Here is a 25909-nt window from a genome sequence, read left to right as displayed (position 1 = left end):
TGTGGGAGTGCAGGGAGGTTAGTGAATAAAAGAAGGATGCCGCACGGCCACGGTTTACTTTAGCAGCAGAAAAGGGTCGGGATAATGAGGAGGACTCTGCTGCTGCTGGCCTCTCTGGCCTTTGCTTCTCTCACTTCTGTGGCTGATGGAGCCTCATTGTAAGTAGACCTGCTGTACTTTTACACATTCCCAGTAAGGTTGAATTAAGGGGCGACCGTGGTTCAGGGGATTGGGAAGCTCCGGTTTGATCCCCCTGCTTTCTCTGTCCTGGTCTTTGTGTTCCTGTTGGCTAGAGGGGCCGATGGAGTGATATGGCACCCTCAGGGCAGCTGTGGCTACAACTGTAGCTTGCTTCTACCAGTTTGTGAATAAATAGTGGCATTGTAAAGTGTTTTGGGTGCAATCCAATATTATGATTAATCATTTCATGCATGAATTATGACAACCTCAATCAGGACTTTTTCTTAATTATTTTTATTCATCTTTTCATGCCTAAAGATGAATTAGAATAATTCATCTTAAGAAAAAAATCCTGATTGAGGTTGTCATAATTCATGCTTAAGAAAAAATCCTGATCAAGGCTATCATAATTCATGCAAGACAAAGTTAAATAACAATAATTACAATGAAACACGCCATACAGCCATACAGTAACTTTAAACAACCAGTGGGTGACACGGTATGGACTGACACATCAGTATCCAATGTACTGGTTTATATGGAAGTATACCATCAACACTGACAGAAATACAAGAAAACAGCCTTTGAATAGCTGTCCACTGTAGTGACCACTATGAGTGAAAGGGTTAATTCATGCATTAAATTAAATTAAATTAAATTAAATTAAATTAAATTAAATTAAATTAAATTAAATTAAATTAAATTAAATTAAATTGTCTGTGAAGGTCATCACAGACCAGTCATCCAGGTCATCATAGTCTAAGGAGCTTGGAAAGAAAAGCATCTGGACTTCTTTAAGTTGCTTGAAGATGTTTCGCCTCTCATCCGAGAAGCTTCTTCAGTTCTAAGGTCAAATGGCGGAGAGTCCCACATTTAAAGCCAGTTGGAGTTTCCCCCCCAAAGAGGGACAAAAAGACCCCTGATGATCCTCTACCTAATCACATGAGCCAAGGTGTGAAAACAGGGTGTGGGTCACAATCAGCCAGGGTTTCGGGTGAGCTCATTGTGAAACCTGGCCCCACCCTATCATGCGATTTCCTGAGGTCAGATGGCCCAGGATGTGAGTGGGCGTTAAGGCGTCTGGGAGGGTATTCAAAATTGGATTATAGATGGCAGGCAGTTGGTGTCGTAAACCACCGCCTCTGTTCAAAGATGGTCGCTCACAGTGACCAGTGTAAAGAAAGCACTCAAAACATGCAGTTATCCTAATTGGGCGTTCATAAAGTCAGCAAAGAGGCACAGAAAAGAAGATCAGACACCAGCTAGGGAGGATAAGAAAGACAGACGCAACAACATTGTCAGACATCAGGCTGCAATGCAACATTTACATATAAAGCATTTAAAAATGTGAGCTATTTTTAAAATAATTTTAAGGGTCCCATAGGAAAACAGCTGGTAAATACTTTTTTGTTATAGTCTTCAGTCATAAAACCTTTATAATAATAATAATGGATTGGATTTATATAGCGCTTTTCAAGGCACCCAAAGCGCTTTACAATACCACTATTCATTCACTCTCACACACTGGTGGAGGCAGCTACAGTTGTAGCCACAGCTGCCCTGGGGCAGACTGACAGAAGCGAGGCTGCCATATCGCGCCATCGGCCCCTCTGGCCAACACCAGTAGGCGGTAGGATAAAGTGTCTTGCCCAAGGACACAACGACCAGGACAGAGAGACCAGTGATCGAACCGGCGACCTTCCGGTTACAGATGCGATTCCCAACCCCCTGAGCCACGGTCGTGGTCATTTATTATTATACAATAAATACGTGAATAAAAATTGAAAACTTAATTGTTTTAAATAATTAAAAATAATTATTTCAGCAATTATTAACATGTTTTTCATAGTGTCTAAAATGAACATATAACATAATAAATAAATAATTTATTCTTTAGTCAGTAACAGCATGTGTTTATCTACACAGAGACTAATATCATTAACATCTTTCTATGTTACCACCACTCTGCAGGCAAGTGATGTCTGCCCCAAACTTGTTGCGGGTGGGAACTGCAGAAAACATCTTTGTGGAGTGTCAAGACTGCACTGGAGGAGACGTTAGGGTTGAAATCAATGTGATGAACCATCCAACCAAAACTAAAAGGCTGGCAACAACATCTGTGACCCTCAACAATGCAAATAACTTTCAGCAGCTTGGGAAAGTAACGGTAAGTTGAATTATTTGTTTACTGTATGATAATATTGTTGTTATTTCTATTTCATTAAATATTCAATTATCATTGAATATGCCATCCAAGTCTTTATAGACTTTTCATACTGGTTTCAGATCCCTGCAGGAGACTTCAGTAAAGATCCCAATGTGAAGCAGTACGTGTACCTACAGGCTCAGTTCCCCGACCGCCTCCTGGAGAAAGTCGTCATGGTTTCCTTCCAGTCAGGTTACATCTTCATTCAGACAGACAAGACCCTTTATACACCAAACAGCAAAGGTGAGTCTACCGCTACCTCATGACTGAGAAATAGCACACACAAGGGTAGTTCTGTGGTGACCCACTAGAGGGCTCCACTCAAACCCAAGCTTAGAGGAGGGGTTTTTGTTGTGTTTGGGTGCGATGTGCTCAGTTGATGTATGGAGGTGAATAAAGCTGGAATGGAAAACTAGAGCTCCCGTGTCGTGTGTTCCATGCTTCCATAGTTCTACCTTTATTTTATTTAATACAGATTCAATATTTTTTCAGGGCCATTCAATAAACTTAATGAAACATGGTGCTGCTACAATAATTTAGTTTTGAGTTTGAGACAAAAAACTGCTTGTTACAGTAATTATGTGGCTATGGCATCACCTTACACAAATTAGAAAGCTGCTTTGTGTAGTCCATGCAGTCCCTTGGAAAAAGGTTTGATAATTATTTTCAGTGAAGATTTGAAAGGAAAAAAAAATCACATATTTCCCTCAGTTTGACTAAGACACATTTTAAATGAATGACCTTAAATGAAATTACTAAACTGAACTTCTTGATTAACTATTCCTCCCAACATGTATACATCACTGTCCGAGCAGCAAAAATAACATCTTCTCTTCCCTTCAGTTCATTTCAGGATGTTTGCACTGACACCCCAGATGGAGCCTGTAGAGAGGGATGAAGCAGCCCAATCTGATCCTTCCATTGCCATTGAGTTTGTGGTATTGTGTTTTATTCTTCATGGGCTCAGAATTGAAAGTGACATTATGCAAGGAAAACAAATATTTTATTTGCAAAGAAACAAAACAAACAAAATACATCAACTTTGTCTTGAATTTTTTTATATTGTCATTTACATATTAGTTTGGAAACTAATACACTGTCCAAAACCACCACTAGCAATACTAGTGCACTAGCATTGCACTGTTAATAGTGGTTTATTTTTTTTCCAGACACCTGAAGGCATTGTTTTACCACTTGATATAGTCGCTCTAAAATCAGGTATTCATTCTGGAGATTTCCAGCTTGGTGAAATTGTTAGGTGAGTATTATTATTATTACTGTGATTATTATTATCATTATTGTGGCATGTGGGGAGTGGCTAGTTATCTCCCATCATGCCTTTCGAATATGTGTTTCTGTTTAAGATGCTCGTTGTTTTTTGTTTAAGTTTATGTGACTCTTATCTGTTCGCTTAACTGTTCTTGTTGATGCTGCAGTATAAATTCACTGACAGTTATTGTTGATGGAAAGAATTTAGAACCATGACTCAGTTCAGGCATGTAGTCACTGACCATCTGAAGCACAGTGTAGTATAGCTGAAGTGTCCAATAAAGATCTCCCCCTATCTAATTTCTGTAGAACAGTAAGTTTAACTTTTGCATGGGTGCTTTGCTGTTAAGAATACTCAGCTGGCCTTATTATTATTATTATTATTATTATTATTATTATTATTATTAGTGTATATTATGAAGGGTAGTATGTGCTACATTGATTATTTTTACTATATAATCAATCATGCATAACTTATACACTTCCATAATTTGGCAATTGTAGTCTAATTAGATCCTGTGTGTAGAATATAGTCTGCAGTATGATTAATGTGCTGCCTTGAGTTTTATAAATGCTTGGACTATTTGATTGATTAATATATATCTCTCTCGCAATCTATGTGTGTGTGTGTGTGTGTGTGTGTGTAGTCCTGGACTGTGGAAAGTGGTGGCAAAATTCCAGAGCAACCCACAGCAAATCTATTCTGCAGAATTTGAGGTCAAAGAGTATGGTGAGCATCCCATTATCTGTACAGTACCTGCACAACATTTCTTTACTGTTTTTAAATGTGCCATACAAATAGCAATTTGAACTTGACAAAGAAAATATTTTAATCTTGCAGTTCTTCCCAGTTTTGAGGTGAAACTGACACCATTAACACAGTTCTTCCACGTGAACAGCAGAGATTTCACCGTCAGAATCAAAGCTACGTATGTAATTGTTTTGTGGATTTAAGTAGTATATATGTGATCGTTTGTTGTTACATTTTGACCTGGGTTCGAACTGGTTGTTAACAAGCACAATTTTATTTCATGGTTTAAGGTATCTGTTTGGTCAGGAGGTGGATGGAACAGCCTATGTGGTATTTGGGGTCATCAAAAAGGACCAAAGTAAGCAGAGTTTTCCAGACTCTCTTCAGAGAGTGCCGGTGAGCCCATATTTATACTTAAGATTTAGCCTTTCCATATAAAGCAATGCTGACATAAGAGTTTAAATACCTCCTACTATTCAGAAACTGTATTATTGTGCTATAAGTGTAGAACATATTTTTACATAAACATTGTCATGTTGCTGAATTAGATTGAAAATGGTGAAGGAGAGGTGACACTGAGGAGGGAAGACATAACAAAAGTTGAGAGGGACATCAACAGCCTTGTAGGGGGCGCCATATTTGTATCTGTCAGTGTGCTGACAGAAAGTGGTAAGAAAGAAATTACTGTTTTTTGTTTTATTTTTTATGAATCCTGACAATTTTTGGTGAGTATGTATAATTATTTTCTTGTACCCTGTCACAGGTAGTGAAATGGTGGAGGCCGAGCTGAGAGGTATCCAGATTGTTACATCACCCTATACGATCCACTTTAAAAGAACTCCAAAATATTTCAAGCCAGGAATGTCCTTCGATGTTGTGGTAAAGCACTAATTTACATTTACATAGTCTGATATAATGTTACACGGTGAAGTCATAAATTTGATATGTCAGTTGTGTCATTTGAAGAAATTATAATTGCTTTACAAAGTGTCATGATCAGTGTTGGTCAAGTTACTTGAAAAAAGTAATCAGTAACTAATTACTGATTACTTATTTTCAAAAGTAATTAATTACTTAGTTACTTAGTTACTTTTTAAAAAAACTATTTACAACCTGAACAGGTGATAAAGCAATAGATTTTTCAGCTCAATTCTACTTTTTCTACATAATCCATCAAACAAAATGTAATCAAATGGAAAAGTCTCTTTTTAAAACTTGTTTTATTAGTTTTAATCTTTTAACTTTATGCATCAAGCAAAAATTAAAGTATATGTAACATTCTCTGACTGGAAGAAATTTGTTTAACATTTAAACCTATTTTCTGCACATTCCAGCACATTAAAAAAAATTGTTTTTTGTGTTTACACTCAGTCTTTCAAATAGATGCAAGTGAAACACAGCAGAAAATAAATAAAATGAAAGACTAGCGGTCCTGTTGCTCTATTTTCACCTGTAAAGCAGCAGCGTTCCTACGGGAAAGTAACGGTAATCTAATTACCGTTTTTGCAATAGTAATCCCTTACTTTACGCGTTACTTGAAAAAAGTAATCGGATTACAGTAATGCGTTACAAGTAACACGTTACTGTAACAATGCTGTTTGTTACAAGTAGCGCGCTACTGCCCATCACTGGTCATGATTCAGTTTCTCTTGTCTGATGTTAGGTTGAAGTTTTAAATCCTGATGAAACACCAGCAGAAAACGTTCCAGTAGTGATTAATCCTGGGGCAGTCAGGGGATTCACTGCAGCTAACGGCATGGCTCGGCTCACCATCAATACAGAAGGAAATGCAGCTGAGCTGAGAATAACTGTAAGTTTAAAGTTCTGAAAAAGCTATAAAAAGAACCCCCAGCAACAAAAACAACACTACTTCCACTACTACTGCAACTACTTAGAATAAAAACAAGAATGACAGCATTAAAAATAACTTTTAATAATAATAATAGGGCAGCACAGTGGCTGCCAGAATGCTATTTTGGATTGTTCTGGCTCACTTTAACGCTTGCTCACGCAAATGCTGCCCTCAAGCAATAAAGATTATCACTTACTTATCACTTAATTTAACTTGTTGCTCATTGGTTATGTATGCTGGGCTTTAATTACAGGTCCTGACTGATCCTTGCACAGTTACACATGAAAGCACATGAATGTTTGTCTTATGCTTAGTATGGCTTATGTGTGTGTGTCTTTAATTACAGGCAGTGACCAATGACAACATTCTTACACCTGATAAACAAGCAAGAGCAGAGATGACAGCAAGACCGTACCAGAGCAAGACCAGGACTTTTATCCACATAGGTGAGAAAAATCTTGAAGAAGCATTGCATCAAGTAAAAGAATAAAGATTGTTACTGTAGGTAGAAGTGGAAGTATACTGTGTGAAACAGGCACTAAAAGATGTGTTCAAACTATAACATTTATTGAAACATATTTGCAGGTGTGGATTCAGCTGAGCTGAAAATATCAGACAATCTAAAAATCAACCTCAATCTCAACCAGCAGCCAAATCAAAATCATGATATCACATATCTGGTGAGAGACGTATTTATTTGTTTTTGTATATATAGCTATTTTTTCTGCAACAACTGGTCATAGTACATACATGTGTGCTTAAGGTGTTAGGTATTAATATGCAAATCTTTCATTTCCCCAGATCCAGAGCAGAGGTCAGCTAGTGAAATACGGCCGTTATAAGACAAGAGGCCAAGTACTGATTTCCCTGATACAACCAATCACCAAAGAAATGCTGCCATCGTTCCGCATCATAGCATACTATCATACAAGTTCAAATGAAGTGGTATCAGACTCTGTTTGGGTGGATGTAAAAGACACCTGCATGGGCACTGTAAGAGACTCAAGAGCTGTGAAAGAGTGAATCTTTACAGCCAAAATGCACAAATGTTACTCATTTCTACAGTAGTGCTTATTTTTTTAACATATACAAATTTGCATGTCACCCTCACTTAGCTGAAACTGGAATCCTCACGACCTGCTCCAGCCTATGAGCCTCGCAAGATGTTTAGTCTGAAAGTCACAGGAAATCCAGAGGCCACAGTGGGACTGGTTGCAGTTGACAAAGGTGTCTACGTCCTAAACAACAAGCACCGCCTGACACAGAAAAAGGTCATTTCTCAATTATTTTTTGCTTTTTATATTTTGTAAATTGTTTAGCTACAGTAAACAAATTGCACATATTGGATTTCATATTAATTTACGTATTGCATACATTCCAAAAATGTCACCTCTCTGATGGGGAAGGAGGCTGAGTTAGTGCGTGAGGTTGAGAGGTGCCAGCTAGGTATAGTCGGGGTCACCGCAACACATGGCCTGGCTCTGGAACCATTCTCCTGGAGAGGGGCTGGACTCTGTCTCAGTCTGGAGTTGCCTCGGGTGAGAGGCGTCCGGCTGGGGTGGGTATCTTGGTATCCACTCGGCTTGCTGCTGGTATGTTGGGGTTTCTTTCAGTGGACGAGAGGGTTTGTTCCCTTCGCCTTCGGGTCAGGGAACGGGTCCTGACGGTCGTCCGTGCTTGTGCGCCGAGCGGCAGTTCAGAGTACCCAACCTTCTTGGAGTCCCTGAGTGGGGCACTGGAGGATGCTCCACCTGGAGACTCTGTTGTCCTACTGGGAGACTTTAATGCTCACGTGGGCAACAACAGTGAGACCTGGAAGGGCGTGATTGGGAGGAACGGCCTCCCAGATCTGAACCCGAGTGGTGTTTTGTTATTGGACTTCTGTGGAAACCACAGTTTGGCCATAATGAACACCATGTTCAAACATAAGAGTGTTTGAAGTGCACATGGCACCAGGACACTCTAGGTCACAGGTCGATGATCAATTTTGTAATCGTATCACCAGACCTGTGACCATATGTTCTGGACACTCGGGTAAAGAGAGGGGCTTAGCTGTCAACTGATCACCACCTGCTGGTGAGTTGGATCAGGTGGCGAGGGAGGACGCTGGACAGACCCAGCGCACCCAAACGTACAGTGAGGGTGTCCTGGGAACGTCTAGCAGAGGCCCCGGTCCACGAGATCTTCAACGCACACCTCCAGCAGAGCTTCAACAGCATTCCGAGGGAGACTGGGGACATTGAGTCCGTGCTGGAAAGGAGAGTCCATCTGTTAGTCGAACCTCAGATACAGGAGGACCAATGCGGTTTTCGTCCTGGTCGTGGAACACTGGATCAGCTCTTTATCCTCTAGCATGGGATACTCGAGGGCGCATGGGAGTTTGCCCAACCACTCTACATGTGTTTTGTGGACTTGGAGAAGGCATTCGACCGTGTCCCTCGAGGGGTCCTGTGGGAGTTGCTCCGGGAGTATGGGGTGTCTGGCCCATTGCTACGGACCATTCAGTCCTTATACGACCATTGCAAGAGCTTGGTCCGCATAGCCGGCAATAAGTTGGATTCGTTCCTGGTGGGTGATGGGCTCCGCCGGGGCTGCCCTTTGTCACCGATTCTGTTCATAATTTTTATGGACAGAATTTCTAGGTGTAGCCAAGTGGCGGAAGGCTTTCACTTTGGTGGTCTCAGGATCTGCTTTTCTCAGATAATGTTGTCCGGTGGGCTTCATCAGGTGATGGCTTCCAGCTTGCCTTGGAACGGCTCGCAGCCGAGTGTGAAGCGGTGGGAATGAGAATCAGCACCTCCTAATCTGAGGCCATGGTCCTCGGCCGGAAAACGGTGGAGTGCCCACTCCGGGTCAGGGACGAGACCCTGCCCCAAGTGGAGGAGTTTAAGTATCTTGGGGTCTTGTTTACGAGTGATGGGAGAAGGGAGCCGGACATTGACAGACGGATTGGTGCTGCCATCGCAGTGATGCGGCCTCTGTACCGGTCTGTTGTGGTGAACAAACTACTTACCCATTTACCAGTTGATCTACGCCACTACCCTCACCTATGGTCACGAGCTGTGGGTAGTGACCGGAAGGATGACAAGGATGCCTCCTGGGCACCTCCTGGGCGAGGTTTTCCGGGCATGTCCCACCGGGAGGGGGCCCCGGGGCAGACCCAGGACATGCTGGAGCGATGATATCTCTCGTCTGGCCTGCCGAACACCTTGGTGTTCCCCCGGATAAGCTGGAGGAGGTGGCTGGGGAGAGGGAGGTCTGGGCTTCTCTGCTTGGGCTTGGGCGGAAGAAAATGGATGGATGGATGGATACGAAAAACCTGAAACTTATTATGTTGTTACAGCATGTTAACCTGTGCCTCAGAACAACTATGCCTAGCTGGGACATACGCCAGACGGCCCGTAGGTCCCCAGTTTTATTTGTTGCTCTGAGGGTGTGTAGAGAGGAGGACAGATTATTGTGACTCTAAAATAAAAAAAATCCTAAAAATATGACGGTGAGTTGAGTTTAATGTAATAATTTACAATGTCAACAAGACATTTTTTTATTTTTTAGCCCTTTTTTTTTTTTTGATTTGTGAGCCATATTCGAGTCCTCTTATTGTAAGTTTACTGTTCAATTTACATTCTTGTATGTTTTTGTACTTTAACCTGTAGGTGTGGGACATAGTAGAGCAGTATGACACAGGCTGCACACCTGGTGGAGGAAAGGACAGTATGGGTGTCTTCTTTGATGCTGGGCTATTGTTTGAGTCCAACACTGATGCAAAGACCCCATATAGACAAGGTGACAAAGCAACAGAGCATCCCACTCTTTTACCATTGTCTAATACTTTTCTTTCGGCTTCACTGTTAAACCCCTGAAGAATGATGATTATTTCTGTCATGTTTTTGAACAGTCCAACAAAAAAGGTTGTGTTATATTCTTCCTATTTTAGTAACACAAAAACCAAATTCAGTTTCAGGCTTGTTTGATATGGTATATTTTGTCTGTGTTGCATTTTACAGAAATTAAATGCCAGCCTGCGAACAGAAAGAAACGCAACACTGCTGTAATGGATGTCAGAAGCAGCTTATGTAAGTATATAAATATAAATATATGTATATACACATGAATAACCACATATTAATTCATAATTTCACACATATCCCAGTTTTTACTTTTGACAGTCTATGTATTAGTCAACAGACAAAAAGAATTTTTTTTATTTTACGGTTTTGACTTCATTACAAGATTTTCTGTTTACAAAAAGACATATTTAAAAATATATGTTTTTAACTTTACAGTAAATCACAGTTCTTATACTTTCTTCTTTACTTTTCAGTAAAAAATTATACAGACCCAGTAGAATCTGAGTGTTGTCTGGATGGCATGAAGGAAACCCCCCTTTCATACACCTGTGAGGTCCGCAGCGAGTACATTGTTGATGGTCAAGGCTGCCGTGATGCTTTCCTGCGCTGTTGCAAGGCAGTGGAAACTCTTCGAGCAGAGAAGAGGGAGGAAGACCTCAAACTGGCTCGCAGTAAGAGATGGAAACAAAATGGGAAGGGGTTATCTCATTCATACTATGTGTCATAAAATTCACAAAATTATATCATTTTTAAACAAAATCCAGGTGAAGGAGAAGACAACAGTTTCATGGACAGCAATGAAATTGTTACTCGCACCAATTTCCCAGAAAGTTGGCTCTGGTCTGATATCAAATTGCCTCCTTGCCCTAGAAACACACCTAACTGGTGAGTGACTGTAAATCACAAACACATACAAATGAAGTTACATCTTAACATCTCTCAGACTGTAAACATTTTTCTATATTTCAGTGACACCACATCATTTGTGAGAAATGTTCCTTTGCAAGATTCAATCACAACCTGGCAGTTCACCGGCATCAGTCTGTCAAGAACTCACGGTGAGGATTCAGTGACTAAAATATGTTTTTTTTTTCGCCTTCCCTTTACTTTTTTATTTTTATTCTTTTCTGCATATTTTCTTTAAGGAATCTGTGTGGGTGATCCATTTGAAGTCATTGTCAAGAAGGATTTCTTCATTGATCTCAGGCTGCCTTATTCTGCTGTCCGTGGAGAGCAGATAGAAATTAAAGCAATCCTCCACAACTACAGCCCTGATCGAATCACTGTAAGTACAGAACCATAGTAATTACTGGACTGAAACACAGTGGTGTTCAAAAGTGTCGTCTTGTGAGTTTATCATGTGCATTTTCGTGTTGTGTTCTTAAAATCATTTTCATTTTCATTTGCCAGGATGATTACATTTCCTTAGTTAAGGTTGGCTTATCATATTTTGTTTATCATCAACTAAAATTGAAGAGTACAATCCCTTTTTCATGTTGAGTTTATTAACTTAGTTTTATATAAATAAGGAGAAATGAAATTGCAGAAAGTTAAAGGAATGCTTAAAAATCTCTGTATTTATTCATGATCTTTGTATTCTTCCAGTTCGAAATACCACGTTTCAATCTCTTCTCCAACTTTGTCATTGCTGTTTTTCTTTTATAAAGGTACGCATTGATTTGACTGAGGAGGAGCATGTGTGTAGTTCAGCTTCCAAACGTGGTAGGTATCGCCAGGAGGTCACTGTTGGGCCCGAGACCACACGATCTGTACCTTTTGTCATTATTCCCATGAAGGAGGGAGAACGGCGCATTGAGGTTAAAGCAGCTGTTAAGGACTCATATCTCAATGATGGAGTCATGAAGATGTTGCGGGTGGTGGTAAGAAAACCAATGTTTGCTATTTGGATGCCCAAAAATATGTTCGTTATCAATTCCCTATTAAATAAAACAAAAATGTTTTTTCTTATCTGAATGTGAAAAGGCCATTTAAAATTGGTAGTAATAAAATAATTTGAAAGTTATTGTTTGTTGAGGTTTAGGCACAAAAAGGAACAGACAGAAACAATAACTGGAGTCTGGCTCAATCCCAGACCAAACATCAGACTGATAATTTTGTAGACTAACAATATGTGCTGAACTTTTGTTCTAATACTACATGATTATCACTGCCAAAAGAATGTCCCTTAATAATCTTAGAAATGATCAAAATATTAACAATAATCATACTCATCAAATGCATTTTTAGTTCATTGCTTTTTTGTGTCTATTTTGTAAAAAAGGATTTTAGTTAAAGTGTGACTATAGGAAGATGAAGAACCAGTACAGTACTCCAATCAGTACTGAACAGCAAACTGACAAAACCTAGCCAAAAGAAAAACTACTTATGATAATGTAGGTCAGTTTTATCCATATTTTACTAAAAATCATGGTCATCATCAATATTGACATATATTACTGAAATGCGTTCACTGTATTCATTTGGGAGAAATGTTACATTTACAGTCACATGTAAATGTTGTTTAGTAATTATGCATAAAAATGGATAACAGTTTAGTTGAAATTTAAATAGAGCTGACAGTTCAAGCTAAGTCAGTATTTGTGGTTTATATATTGTGATTTTGTAAAGGGTTTTGGCTTCATATTAATATTGATAATGTTATATTTTATGAATTTAAAGGAAAAATACTCTGTGCATATGATAACATTGTAAACCACTACAGTCACTTAATTATTCTCAGCAGCACACTTTCAGTATCTATTGCAACTACAAAGTACATATTTTATAGCTGCAATAGTAAGTTGACCACTAACATCATTCGCATTTTTGCTGCTGTGGCTACTTCTCTCACACATCGAGAGAGGTTCACTTCACACAACAAGAATACAAAGTTAAACTGAGTTTAGTCATAAAGGCTGCAGTTAGGCTGAGAAAGACAAACTGTTGAGGACTTAATTTAATTATGGATTTATTTCCTGTTTTGTAGCTACTGCACTTTTCTTTGCTAAAATAATAATGACTTCCAATGTTTGTCTGTTTTCCAGCCTGAGGGCGTGCTGGTTAAACATCCAAAGATCGTGACTTTAGATCCTGTTAAGAAAGGAGAAAGTGAGTTTATCTATTAAAAAGCTAGATTCTAATTATTCAGTCAAACTGATTTTCACCTTAATAAAACCTTTTTTTCTCTGTTTAGATGGTGTACAGAACGAAGTTCTTAACAGTGGAATTAAAAGCAAAGATTTGGTTCCAAACACACCTACTAGCACACAGATCTCTGTGACAGGTGAGAAATATTTAATATTTATGCAGTTTATGTGATTCAGTGGCTATATCACCCTGAAGCTTCTATTATATATTGTTATTGTTGACATTCGGGACTGACTACCTTAATGGGTGTTGTGAACCTTTTTTGTATGTGTATGCATGCAGGGAGAGAACAAGTATCTCAGCTGGTGGAGAATGCCATTAGCGGAAACTCAATGGGTACTCTAATCAGACAACCCTCGGGCTGTGGAGAGCAGAACATGATGTCAATGACCCTGCCTCTTATTGCAACCTTGTATTTGGACAAAACCAACCAATGGGAAACTGTGGGCTTTGCAAAACGTAATGAAGCTCTCCAACATATAAAAACTGGTAGGCTCTCACAGATGTACATAAATTCTTTGGTAACACAATAAACACACAAAGCTCCTCAAAATTGTTTCTAATTGATAAGAGTCAGATGCAAGTTGAATAGCAGTGAAGTAAAAAGATTGTTTTATTTCTTTAATTGTTTCATCAAGGTTACACAAACGAGTTGGCCTTCCGTAAAAAGGATGGATCGTTTGCTGCATTTCCTTCTCGCCCAGCTAGCACCTGGTGAGGCACCCACAAACATCCATGAATTCATACATAATATTTTGCACATGCTGCTTTAATTTCTGATTTTGCAAAGCCAATTTATAGTAAGGGCAAATAAATTATATTAAGCTATTGTATCCCCTCTTCCTGTCTATAAGGCTGACTGCCTATGTTGCCAAGGTGTTTGCAATGGCCCATCATCTGGTTGCAATACAAGATAATGTAATCTGTGATGCTGTCAAGTACCTTATTCTCAAAGGACAACAACCTGATGGTGTTTTCAAAGAATTTGCACCTGTATTGCAGTCAACAATGAATGTGAGTGCACTGATTTCATTAATACCAGTTCTTCATCTATACTTAAAATACAAAATGGCTTATAACTAAATGAGAAACCAGTTATACAACTGCCAATCAGCTTTTATAAATATTAAAAAAAGTTCTGTTAGAAATAATAATAATATGTTTGTGCTTCATCTGTAGGGTGATGTGGCCGGCTTAGATTCAGACGCCTCCATGACAGCTTTCTGCCTCATTGCAATGCAAGAGTCACGCTCAATATGTTCCGACACTGTCAATGTGAGTATTTCACCTGCAAACATTGTTGTTACAAAGTATCTAAAATGATCAAACCGTGATACTTTCTATTGCACTTGCATTGAAGATTTAAACCACAGACCAGCAAAAACAGACAGAATTAAATTAATCTCACAAATATGTTCTCTGGTCATGTCTGTATGAAGATCTTGTAAATTATAGATTGATAAAAACATAAAATATTCAGACTACACCTCTTCATGACTTGGATATACAAAAGCCTTAATTCTGTTGCATTGCTCATGTTATACTGAGTGGTCCAACTCTTAATTTTAACTTTCTCAATTAATGAGACTCGAGAGGCTCACAAAAGGACGAAGAACAAATGCTCCACATTCCAAGATAGTATAGTAATGTTATATTTCTTTATGTTTTGTTTTCCTGTCACTCATTATCTGCCTTTTTTTTCCCTTTTTTCATCTGCCCAGAGTCTCCCAGGCAGTATAGACAAAGCAGTGGCCTACCTGGAGAGGCGCCTGCCCAGTGTCACCAACCCTTATGCTGTGGCTATGACATCATATGCACTGGCTAATGAAAACAAATTCAACAAAGAGACCCTATACAAGTTTGTTTCGCCAGGTTTGTACAGACAGACAGGCAGACACACACACACACACACACACACACACACACACACACACACACACACACACACACACACACACAGAGTTGAGACTATATAAATGTTTACAAGATCAGTAAATGTAAACTATGATCCTTACTGTTTCAGTTCATTGCAAAAAAAAAAAAAAAAGTGGAAAAACTGTACTATGTTCATGATGATTTTTTTTCTAAGTCGTCGTTAAATGAATAGTCTGGTATTTTCAATGCTTTTAAATTGCTGCCCTGTCCTTCTCTAATACAGGTCACATAACCATAGGCTAAAATACAATAATTTTTTGGCGTTAATTGTTGGTGCAAATGGACTCAAGATGTGAGTTCCTCTTGGGTCACATCAGAACAGGTCCAGTGATAGCGACAGTGAGTTTATTTACAGTAAAGTTACAAACAAAGATGACAACAAAAGGAATTGTCAGTTAGTGTGTCCAGGGTTGCAATATTTACAGATCCACAGGAACTCTCTTTACAGGGGAAACTCTCTCTCTTAGAAACTCACTAAGGCGCAACCAAGCGCAGAGATGATATGTATCTTCACATTTTTACTATATTCACAAATTTACTACTGAGGTAGATGTGTTCAAGATATATTATAGTAATAAAAATGTACTTGTGTGATTGTGTCTGTCAGAGCTATCTCACTGGCCTGTACCTAGAGGGGGCATTTACACTTTGGAAACCACAGCTTATGCTCTTCTTGCTCTTGTCAAGACTCAGGTGAGCATGTCTAAATTATATCATCCATCCATTTGCTTCCGCTTATCCTTTTCAGGGTCGCTGGAGCCTAACCCAGCTTAGGGTGAGAGGCAGGGTTCACCCTGGGCAGGTCCGTTGCAGGGCTAACACATAGACAGGGGACAACCAGTCGCACTCACATTCAATCACACATTCACACCTATGTTCAATTTAGCATTTCCAATTAACCTAACCCCACCACCCCAACGACATGTGGTCATTGAAAATTCATTCTACAGTATTAAAATACCATCGGACCATTCCAGAGTACTCGAATTACCATTTATTTAATGTAAATTTCTCCATTTAGTTTTATGTTGTGTTATTATTGTGTGCAAACACAAATGAAAACAAATAAGACATTGCTTTGTTATGAACTATGAAAAACATTGCTGTTTTCTTCCATTAGGCAAGTTTCTGGACTGGATTTTAATTACAGAAAGCCTAAAACTCCGAAGTACCTTTGAAAAACGTTTTCCATATTTTTTTGAACTCTACTCCTGTCCTTTGCTGTTTTAATAAAGAACTTTGAAGATGCCAGACGTGTTGTGAGATGGTTCAACACACAACAGAAGGTGGGCGGAGGCTATGGATCAACTCAGGTAACACAAAACTTCCTGTCAATCAAGATATCATAGGCAGATATTTTATACATATTATCCCACCTTATAACCTTTGCCTTTCTTTATCTCCCCCACTTTTCTTCTCTCCAGGCTACTATAATGGTCTATCAAGCTGTAGCAGAGTACTGGATCAACGCTAACGAACCACAGTATGATCTGAATGTGGACATCAAGTTGCCAGGAAGGTCGGCACCTGAAAAGTACAATTTCAATCAGAACAACCACTATGCCACAAGAACGTCTAAGGTGAGAAGAAGCAACACAAACACAGTCACCATGTAGCACAATTTGTCAGTCTGAAAACATGTCCTCTAGCAGTAAATAAATCTCAGTACTGCTAGTGTTTCTGTCTTTTTGGCAATCCATCTCACCACTCTGCAAGCTTTTTGGTCTATTTCCTTTTCCCTGTCTAACAGACATTCAATGCAATTTAAATTCAGTCGGTGGGAGCAAAGTGAGCTTATCTCTGTTTTTTTCTCATAATATCTACAAACACATCTTTGTGTGTTTGTACATATTAATCCCAACAGATTAACGATATAAACCAGGACATCACAGTGACTGCTAGGGGAACAGGAGAAGCAACAGTGACAGTAAGTTATCTGTTAGTTGATCATTTCAGAATCCTAGACAAGGCTTTTTAAACCTTAAAAGAACAGTATCACAAAGACTTATTTATCACACAATATAAAAACACACTTTTTCTGATGCAACAGTTGGTATCACTGTATTACGCTAAGCCCAAAGAACGGGAGAGTGACTGCCAGAATTTTACCCTCAAAGTGGATCTCGTAGAAGGTACTTTGATGTCCTTTATCTCCTCTTTTTATTTTACTTATCTCATTAAATCTGTTTGCTTCAGTTTATGGCATTTTATTTGTTTGTGCTCATTTTTTCTTTTTCCTTATTCTTTCAGAAAAATTAAATGCAGATGAAAAGATATACAAACTTAGGATAGAGGTCATGTAAGTACAATATAAACTACACTTTAGAAATAGTTTTGGCTTAATTGGATTTTTTTGTTCCCGTCCATTTAACTCTGCTGTCATTTGAATCATTCTTATCATTCTCTCTACAGGTATAACAACAGGGATCGTGATGCAGGCATGTCAATCTTGGATATTGGCTTACTAACTGGTTTTGCTGTTGAAACAAAAGACCTGGATTTGGTAAGAAGAGACACCCACATTACGTTATGTGGTTACAGTTAAAGAAAAAAATAAGACCTCTTAATGTTTAAAAATTGGCCTTTTTGTGTGTTTCTAGTTGTCTAGAGGACGTGGCCGCACCATATCAAAATATGAGATGAACAAAGTCCTGTCAGAAAGAGGCTCACTCATCATTTACTTGGACAAGGTTGGAAATCACACCAATCTTTCTCCTTATCCCCCCTTTTCCCCTTTACCCTGGTGTTTATTTATGTTTTTCACTTTTGTGTGTGTCTGTATTTCAATTCCCAGGTTTCTCACACACGACCAGAGGAAATTGCTTTTAGGATCAAACAGGAAATGCCGGTGGGCGTCTTACAACCCGCAGCCGTATCTGTCTATGAATACTATGAACGTGAGTTTTATAAACATCTTACCTTTGTTACCTTCAGGTGTTCCAATAAGCACCTAGACATGCAAACTGCTGTCTGCCAAGCAGCTGTACTTTTCTGACTACATTGTGCCAAGTCTAAAGTTTGGTTGTTTGTCAGGAGTTCCAGATAAAAAAAGACAATTTCGCACTCCTAACTTTGTGGCAACAGTTTGGGGATGAGAATGTTTCAACACACCGGTTTTGCACTATAGTGCACAATGCAAGGTCCATCAAGACATGGTGTAACAGCAGTCTGGCGAGGAAGGAGCAGCTAGCAGGTCCAGCGGGCATACTGTGTGGAGGTTAGCCAGATAACTCAAAGCCAGTCAGTTAAATCAAACAACAGACCTTTATTTGACATTAGCAACATAAGCCCACACAAGCCAGGTCTCCACTGCTTTACTCTGTCCGTACATACATGTGCGGGGATGGGTAGATACTAGAGATGGCACGATACCACTTTTTTATGTCCGATACCGATACCGATATCATAAATTTGGATATCTGCCGATACCGATATGAATCCGATATAGTGTTTTTTAATCAACAAAACTGCTTTTTTAAATATCTTGCTGCATTTTGTATAAGTTCATACTCAAGTTTAAAACAACAACTACACTAAAGCTATTCTGTTATACCTGTATACAAAAAAAATATTTCATAGTTCAGCAATACTGATCAATCTAATAAACTTAGACCTACACCATCCTCCCTATTCTGGTATTTTAAAGAGTACTTAGCGTAAATATTAAGCAACCTAACTAATAGGGTTCCAACTCCCAGCAACAACAAAAATAAATAAATAAAAAATAGGGAACCACCCCTCACGCGCCACCTCATGATGCTTAATCGACGTAATCAACCTTAATTTGATGCAGTGTGAAAAAAAATGAACAGAAATCAATTATTTTTCAAGAAATATTAAATAGATTCAACATCTTTCTTCAACAAAATTGCAGACTGCACAGATGGTACCTTCCCAAAGGAAAAAGTACTATAGCTTACTAGGGTAAATATATTAGACTTAATAGTCACTATATACAGTAATTGACTTCTATTCATTTTACATCAAATTAAAACTTTGTGTGTCAGATAATTATTTATTAAAAGCTCGACATTTTAAATGAGAATAAGAAAGAAAAGTATGTCTTTGTGCCCCCTTTTCCCAGTTAATGCCCTATCGGCCCCCCTGGCTAAACTTTGCTAGATCCGCCCCTGCACAGTTACCAGCCGTCAGCTACGTAGAAAAAAGATCCTGGTGTAGAAATTAATATTAAATAAATTCTAACAACAGCTTATCAAGCTTAAACGTGCTGCTGTTGTTCAGCCGCTGGTTTGCTCTTTCTGGCGCAAAGTGGACCAAAAACAAACGAGAGACAGACTCGCGACAGAAAAGCCGATCAGCTGATTTAAGCAGTTTCACGATTGAAGTAGCAGCCGGAGAGCGAGAGGCAGTCGCTTGTTAAGCTTAACGTGGGAATGCTTTACAAACATTCAGAGATGGACTTACACACTTGCTTTACTTCTCTCGGGGATAACTTTGTCGGAGATGAAATGCCAGGTTGCTAGCGAAGCTCCAAATGCTATCCAGACCACCTACAGGTCCTGCATGCCACAGCTGCTCTATCACGTGATGCATACGTTCTGAGGTGAGTTACGGCGTGTTGCAAGTTTTGTGAGGTGCTTTCGTGATATTTAATGGATCGGATTACATTTTTTATTTTTCTCCGATATCCGATCCAGTAATTTAGGTCAGTATCGGACCGATACCGATACGTAATATCGGATCGGTCCATCTCTAGTAGATACCAATGCCAGTGTTACAGGCCCCACTATGATGGGCGCGTAGCCAGATTACGATCCTGTAAAACAGGAGAGAAAGTGAACACAGGAGACACGCTGCCGTTCGCCTGGTCAGTCTTGCCAGAATGGAAAACTTACGGCCAGTGTTGCCAACTCCTCAGTAAGGAAAATCACTATTGGGTGTCCTAAAAGTCGCTAGAAGTCGCTAAATGACGTCATCGCCTAATTTGCATAATTGGTCATGCTGATCTAATTGTAACCTATTTTGTTGGAGAGAGAAATAACATCGTGGAAGAGAAATAAAGTGAGTAAAAAACGTCCTAAATGCATTTAGAGTTTATTTAGAACTACAAATTAAATTTATTTTAGCAATTATTGTTTTTTTAATGTCACAATTCCAACCCTGCTCCTTTACCCGGGCTTGGACCCGAAATAGGCACTCTGGTGGAGTTACTTTGTGTTTGTGTGCGTGTTTATAAGTAGTTTTAAACCTTGTGATCCACAAAACTACGGAAGCGTAGAGCTGCCACCCAGGCAAAAGAAAAATACAAGTGTATCACGTTATAACGTGAAAAGTTTATTGTTCTAACAAGATACTTTTCCTGTTTGTACAATATACTATCACGTTTGTACAATATATGATCACGTTCGTACAATATAATATTTATATTGTACAAACGTGATAATTATGTATATTGTAATAACGTGATATTATGTTGTTCAAACGTGAAAAGTATATTGTACAAACATGATAGTATATTGTTAGAACAATAAACTTTTCACGTTATAACGTGATACACTTGTATTTTTCTTTTGCCTGGGTGGCAGCTCTATGCTTCCATACAAAACAGCATAAGAGTAAAAGAGTAAAAGAAGAACTGACTGCGTTACAGCACCCGCTACTTGTTGAGAGTAAAAGCGATACTCGCTTTCACGTCTTTTTTTAGCGACTTTTTTTAGAGAAAAAGTCGCTAAGGGGTCTGAAAACTTGCTAAATATAGCGACAAAGTCGCTAAGTTGGCAACACTGCTTACGGCAGCTATGCACCCGACTCAGTTCCCAAAGCACGCTGCTGCCCCCTACTGTCCAAAGTGTTATACACTCTCCTGGCAACAGGGAACTTACATGACATTGTGGATTTAAATTACACCAATAAACCAGCAAAATAAAACATGCATAATAATCTCCATATCGTTAGCTTCATAGCATAAGTGCCTAAGTCATTGACTTAGTCAAATGACTTAGGCAATTATGCTATGAAGCTAACGATATATCACAACACTTAACTCACAATTGTGACCACATTTCTGTGTGGATCACACCAGCCCGTTACAATGGTGAGGTCTTTCTTGGAACAGACACACGGGCAGCATGTACTGGCCTGAACACAGTCTTGACCTCAACTTGATAGAACAGGTTTGGGATGAATTAAAATGGAGATTGTAAACTAGGCCTTTTCATCTAACATCGTCTGACCTCACAAATACACTTTGGGAAGAATGATCAAAAATTCCTATAAACACACTCCTGAACCTTGTGGAAAGCATCCCAGAAGAGTTGAAGCTGTTACAGCTGCAAAGGTTGGGTTGACATCATATTAAACCGTATGGATTAAGAATGGGATGTCACTTAAGTTCATTTGTGTGCGTGATTTGTCATTGCCATATACATTGTTATATCTACCATAGTGGTCACAAAATAATAGAGAAATACCTTCTTTTTTATTGCAGAAACACGCTGTGTGAAATTCTACCATCCAGAGAGGGAAGCTGGAAAACTACTGCAGCTCTGTAGAGATAACATATGCACATGTGCTGAAGGTAAACACAATCATATACATGTGATTAAAAAACCTTATTTTACAACAGTAATTAAAATGTTTTCATGCATTTTTCTATAACTTTAAATGGTACAGAACACAGCATTAGAAGTGTGATTAAAGTAAAGGTTTCATTTTAATAGTCAAATTTTGAGCAAATGTGTTTTTTATGTAGTTTTGTTTGGGTGCAAGTTCTTCCTGACAATGAACTGGTTAAACCTGAGGGTGGGTGGAAGCCACCTGAAGCTGTGGATATGCTGATCCTGTGTCACAGTGCCTTTTTGGCATACAGTTATGAAAAATCAATCATGGACTCCTGTGTATCCCCAAGTATTCCTGAGTCGCATAGGAGGCTGTCTGACCAACAGCTAAAGCATGGTGAAAACTGGTCCTTAACAAAAACACAAGCACACAGCAAATCTATAACAGGATAGCTGGGACCGATGTCCAGACCCTAACCCCTTTGAAATGCTGTGGCAGGAATATGATAGACTTATACAGGGGCAAATCCCCACAAACCTAAAACTCCTCAAATGATGTGAGACACTGATTTCAGAGAAAAAAAAATACTTATTACTGCTAAAGGTGATTCTGCAAGCTTTTGAATCATTGGGTATACTTTCACACTGCAGTATTCTGGCCTGTGAAAGTACATTTGTTTTTCATAACTAGCTATTGTGCTGTTAGTAACTTTAGATCTATGCACTAATCTACAATTATAAAAGATGCCTATTTTAGCAAATGAGATTTAAATAGTATATTCGACCTTCATATACCTGCAGTCACCTATCAACACACATGTATACATCAGCTTTGCATTTTACCCTGTCCCTATTGTGTACTTACAGAGAACTGCAGTATGCAGAAGAAGGAAAAAATCCCCAATGATGACCGCCAAGCTAAGATTTGTGAAAGTACAGAGACCAGCAAAGTAGACTTTGGTAAACAAACATAAATGGGTTACATTTAGTTTTATTTAATAGGATATAGTAATGCAAAAAGCTAAAAACTATACTTTGGCTGCCCACAGCTTACAAAGTGTTGGTGGAAGAGGTTGTAGAAGAGTTATCCACAGACAGTCACAAAGTCAAAGTGCTGGACCCCATCAAAGAAGGCAAGTAGCTACGTCCTTTAAACGTCTATTTTAAGAGAAATTACTAGTTGTTGTTTTTTGTGGCATTAAGATAGCAGTGATGGTTATTTTCTATTATAGCCACAAAAAAATAGGCAATTTGAAGGACAAATCGAGCATTTTATAAAACTGCTGCATGCTTTTGTACTAAGAGGTACATTTAGTGGTTGACACCATTTACTATCAGTAAGTCAGTGTGGCTTGTCTTGCTGATACCCATTTTCTCATTTAACATTTAATACTCAGCATAGGCATATTGCCAAAATACTAGTATTATCTGTATAATACTGTATTATGATGATACAACTAGGAATGTATATGGACACAGCAGCACTGTGTTTGAGCAACACATTCAGTCATTCATAAATCACTGCTCTCAACTGTCATATCTTAATTACAGGGAGTCTTGATGTTGGTCCACTGAATAAACAGCGCATATTTCTCAGTTATCAACACTGCAGAGAAGCTTTAAGTCTGGAACAAGGAAAAACCTACCTTCTCATGGGCTCAGATAAAGATATTCACAGAGATGACAAAAAGAATACGTAAGTATATTGTTTGTCTGGCTGTGCTTGTGTGTGGTGTATATTTAAACTAATCTCAGAGTTCTATTCATTAATCATACCTTCAGTGAATAAATGTAATTAACTTGAACTGTGTATATTTATCACAGTTGTTTTATTCTGTATTTTGCTGATTGGTCACACAAACACTATTTTTCTTTCAATTGTTCTTTTCAGATTCGAGTACGTAATTGGTGAGAGAACCTGGGTTGAGTATTGGCCTACAGCAGAAGAGTGTCAGACTGACAAATACCGGGATACCTGCTTGGGCTTGGAGGAGATGGTCAATCAGTACTCACTCTTTAGATGCATCGGCTAGTAAAACAAAAAACATTTCAAGTCTTGTTATTCTGCTGTTTTTACAATTTTCTGTAAAACAGACATAAGGGTTTCACCATTTCACTGCAGTGATTAAAATGTATTAAAATTTGGTACTGGCTCTGTGTTTATTCAAGTTTATGGTGGTTAATAAATTTGTCGAATTTTTAATGCATTTGAAACTTTACTAATCCATGACAAGCACAACAAAAAAATAAAACATTTGAGATAAAAAAAACCCGCCCTCCTTATAAACCTGATAAGTACAAGAAAAAAGGTTGGATGTATAGAAATATTACTGAGTTAGTATAACTGCAGAAATAAGAAAATATGTTGGCATTTATTTTAATTTTCAGACAAATACAGTGAAGAAACGACAGGAAAGCAGAGGGAGAGCGAGGAAGACATGCGGCAAAAGGCCACGGGTCAGACTCGAACCCGTGTTCCTTGACGTTTGCCATGTCCAAAGTTTTATGTTCTCCTTAAATTGCTGTCTTTCTGAATGATGTCCAAAAGACGGTGTGGGCTTTTTAGATAACTGGGAAACTTTCTGGAGGAAACCTGGTCTTGTTAGGAGAGACAGTACCCAGCTGCTCTCATTTCTAGAAATTGGGCTATTTTCACCAGCCTGTTAATCAACCAAAGACCAAGACAGACTTTTAATTCATTTGAAAGCCTGATGCTTAGCCTTGTCCATCCCAGCTGCAAAACTCAAAAAACATTCTTCTTTGGCTTTTGAGGAAGGCGGTCGCACTTTTCTCCTCTCCCTTACCCTTATCTTCCCTGCTTGGCTTCTTGTGTCTTTGTCTAGTCTCGTCTACTTTTCTACTCTTGCCCTGGAACACTCTCACAGTCTGTTCTCTAAAACCTAAAATAGGAATTATGGATTTGATCAACTGGTCCCTGAATGCAATTGACACCCTTTTCTCAACGAGGAACCTGGGCTCGGGTGAGCCTGAGTGTCCTGGAGGGACGTTCCCTGCCGGATACATGATGGACGGGTGGCATAACTGGAGGGCCGTGTGCCTGGCGGGACTGTCGATCGAGGACATTGAAGACATCTACCTTTTCAGAACCATGATAACAGGGTTCTTGCTGATCGGAGCTGGCTTGGCCCAGGCTTATCAAAGATTAAAGAAAGTGGAATTGGCTGTTCAAAACCCCACAAGGCTGCCTGCTGTGATTGAAGCGATGGGACGAGTCATGACTTCTCAAAATGGGCTCATTGAACGCAGCACGGATAAGATCTTGGAGAAGCTTGAGGCTGCTGTGAACACTCAGACTAAGACTGAGCGAAAATTGGATAACATCTTGGAGAAGCTCACAGCGGTTGTGAGTTCTCAGAATTTGCTCTTTGAGAGCAAGATTGATAACATCCTGGAGAAGCTCACGGCTCTCCAATGGGAGATTGAGAGACCAGTGTCGGACTGCTAGAGAGGCTGTGAAATTCACATGCAGTTGTTCGCACTAAAGGAAAAACCACCATCATTTCATGCGGTCTATGGTGTATTGACAGACATGTGCTTTTTGTGCTGGGGTGTTTTTTTTCTGTTCTCAAACTGTTCTCCCATTAGGAGCTCAGTCTGAGTGGAGTTTTTTTCTCCTCCTCTCACCTCATGTTATGTATTTTCATTGTTTTTTCCTATCAGCCTACCTCTCTGACATGTCTTCCCAATGTGATGTTTGTATAAAGTTTGGTCGGAGGGTTCCTTTGTAAGTGCGCATGCGCCATTAGCGTGCTGCCTGCTGTAACCTATAATTTCCTTCGGGATTAATAAAGTATTTCTGATTCTGATTATTTGTGATCATCTATCATCCACCTGGGCCTTACACAGAGTCTCTGTCGGATTTCTCAGACTTTTATCTGATTTAGTGCTCAGCTCAGATAAAATAATTATTGTGGGTGATTTTAACATCCATGTAGATGCTAAAAATGACAGCCTCAACACAGCATTTAATCTGTTATTTATGAACGCCCGTTTCTGCCACTAAAAAAAAAAGTATCCATATCTCGTAATTTTGAGTTTCGACTTATTAATTCAAAAAATTTTAAATTAATAAATTTTGTTAACTTGAAATTAATTCAGAATTTTGAGAAAAGTAACTCGAAATTTCGTCTGTGTCCACCACGAAAATGACCCCCAGATCTGACCTCCTCCTGCTACCTT

At 39.0% G+C, this 25909-nt stretch overlaps 1 protein-coding gene across 2 annotated transcripts; it reads left to right on the top strand.

Annotated features, from left to right (window-relative positions):
- Positions 1 to 23854, top strand: LOC147328250 (complement C3-like). 2 transcript variants are annotated; one of them, XM_086296476.1, is made up of 43 exons: positions 1 to 158; positions 2152 to 2347; positions 2467 to 2629; positions 3230 to 3324; positions 3556 to 3644; positions 4303 to 4385; positions 4497 to 4584; positions 4697 to 4802; positions 4955 to 5075; positions 5170 to 5285; positions 6070 to 6216; positions 6605 to 6704; positions 6844 to 6938; positions 7060 to 7251; positions 7374 to 7529; positions 9915 to 10044; positions 10266 to 10334; positions 10583 to 10780; positions 10874 to 10994; positions 11079 to 11167; positions 11255 to 11394; positions 11777 to 11989; positions 13154 to 13217; positions 13303 to 13392; positions 13539 to 13745; positions 13895 to 13970; positions 14111 to 14270; positions 14436 to 14531; positions 14978 to 15128; positions 15799 to 15884; positions 16427 to 16504; positions 16616 to 16771; positions 17056 to 17118; positions 17242 to 17323; positions 17442 to 17490; positions 17604 to 17694; positions 17792 to 17881; positions 17986 to 18088; positions 21640 to 21729; positions 22577 to 22669; positions 22759 to 22842; positions 23261 to 23405; positions 23601 to 23854. In XM_086296476.1, the coding sequence occupies exons 1-43, from the start codon at positions 85 to 87 to the stop codon at positions 23740 to 23742; spliced, it is 4977 nt and encodes a 1658-aa protein (XP_086152602.1). In that variant the 5' UTR covers positions 1 to 84; the 3' UTR covers positions 23743 to 23854. The 2 variants fall into 2 exon arrangements, with proteins under 2 accessions (XP_086152602.1, XP_086152603.1); XM_086296477.1 differs by having other exon boundaries at positions 22759 to 22846; positions 23265 to 23405.
- Positions 23855 to 25909: the final 2055 nt, after the last annotated feature.

Source organism: Aulonocara sp. 'chitande type north' Nkhata Bay, linkage group LG6, assembly GCF_057382095.1.
Source record: "Aulonocara sp. 'chitande type north' Nkhata Bay isolate Kocher_YH1m ecotype deep benthic linkage group LG6, A_spYH_male_GT1.1, whole genome shotgun sequence".
NCBI classification, from domain to species: Eukaryota; Metazoa; Chordata; class Actinopteri; order Cichliformes; family Cichlidae; genus Aulonocara; species Aulonocara sp. 'chitande type north' Nkhata Bay.
The sequence above is the reverse complement of the archived record's forward strand: the minus strand, read 5'-3'. Positions and strand labels throughout refer to the sequence as shown.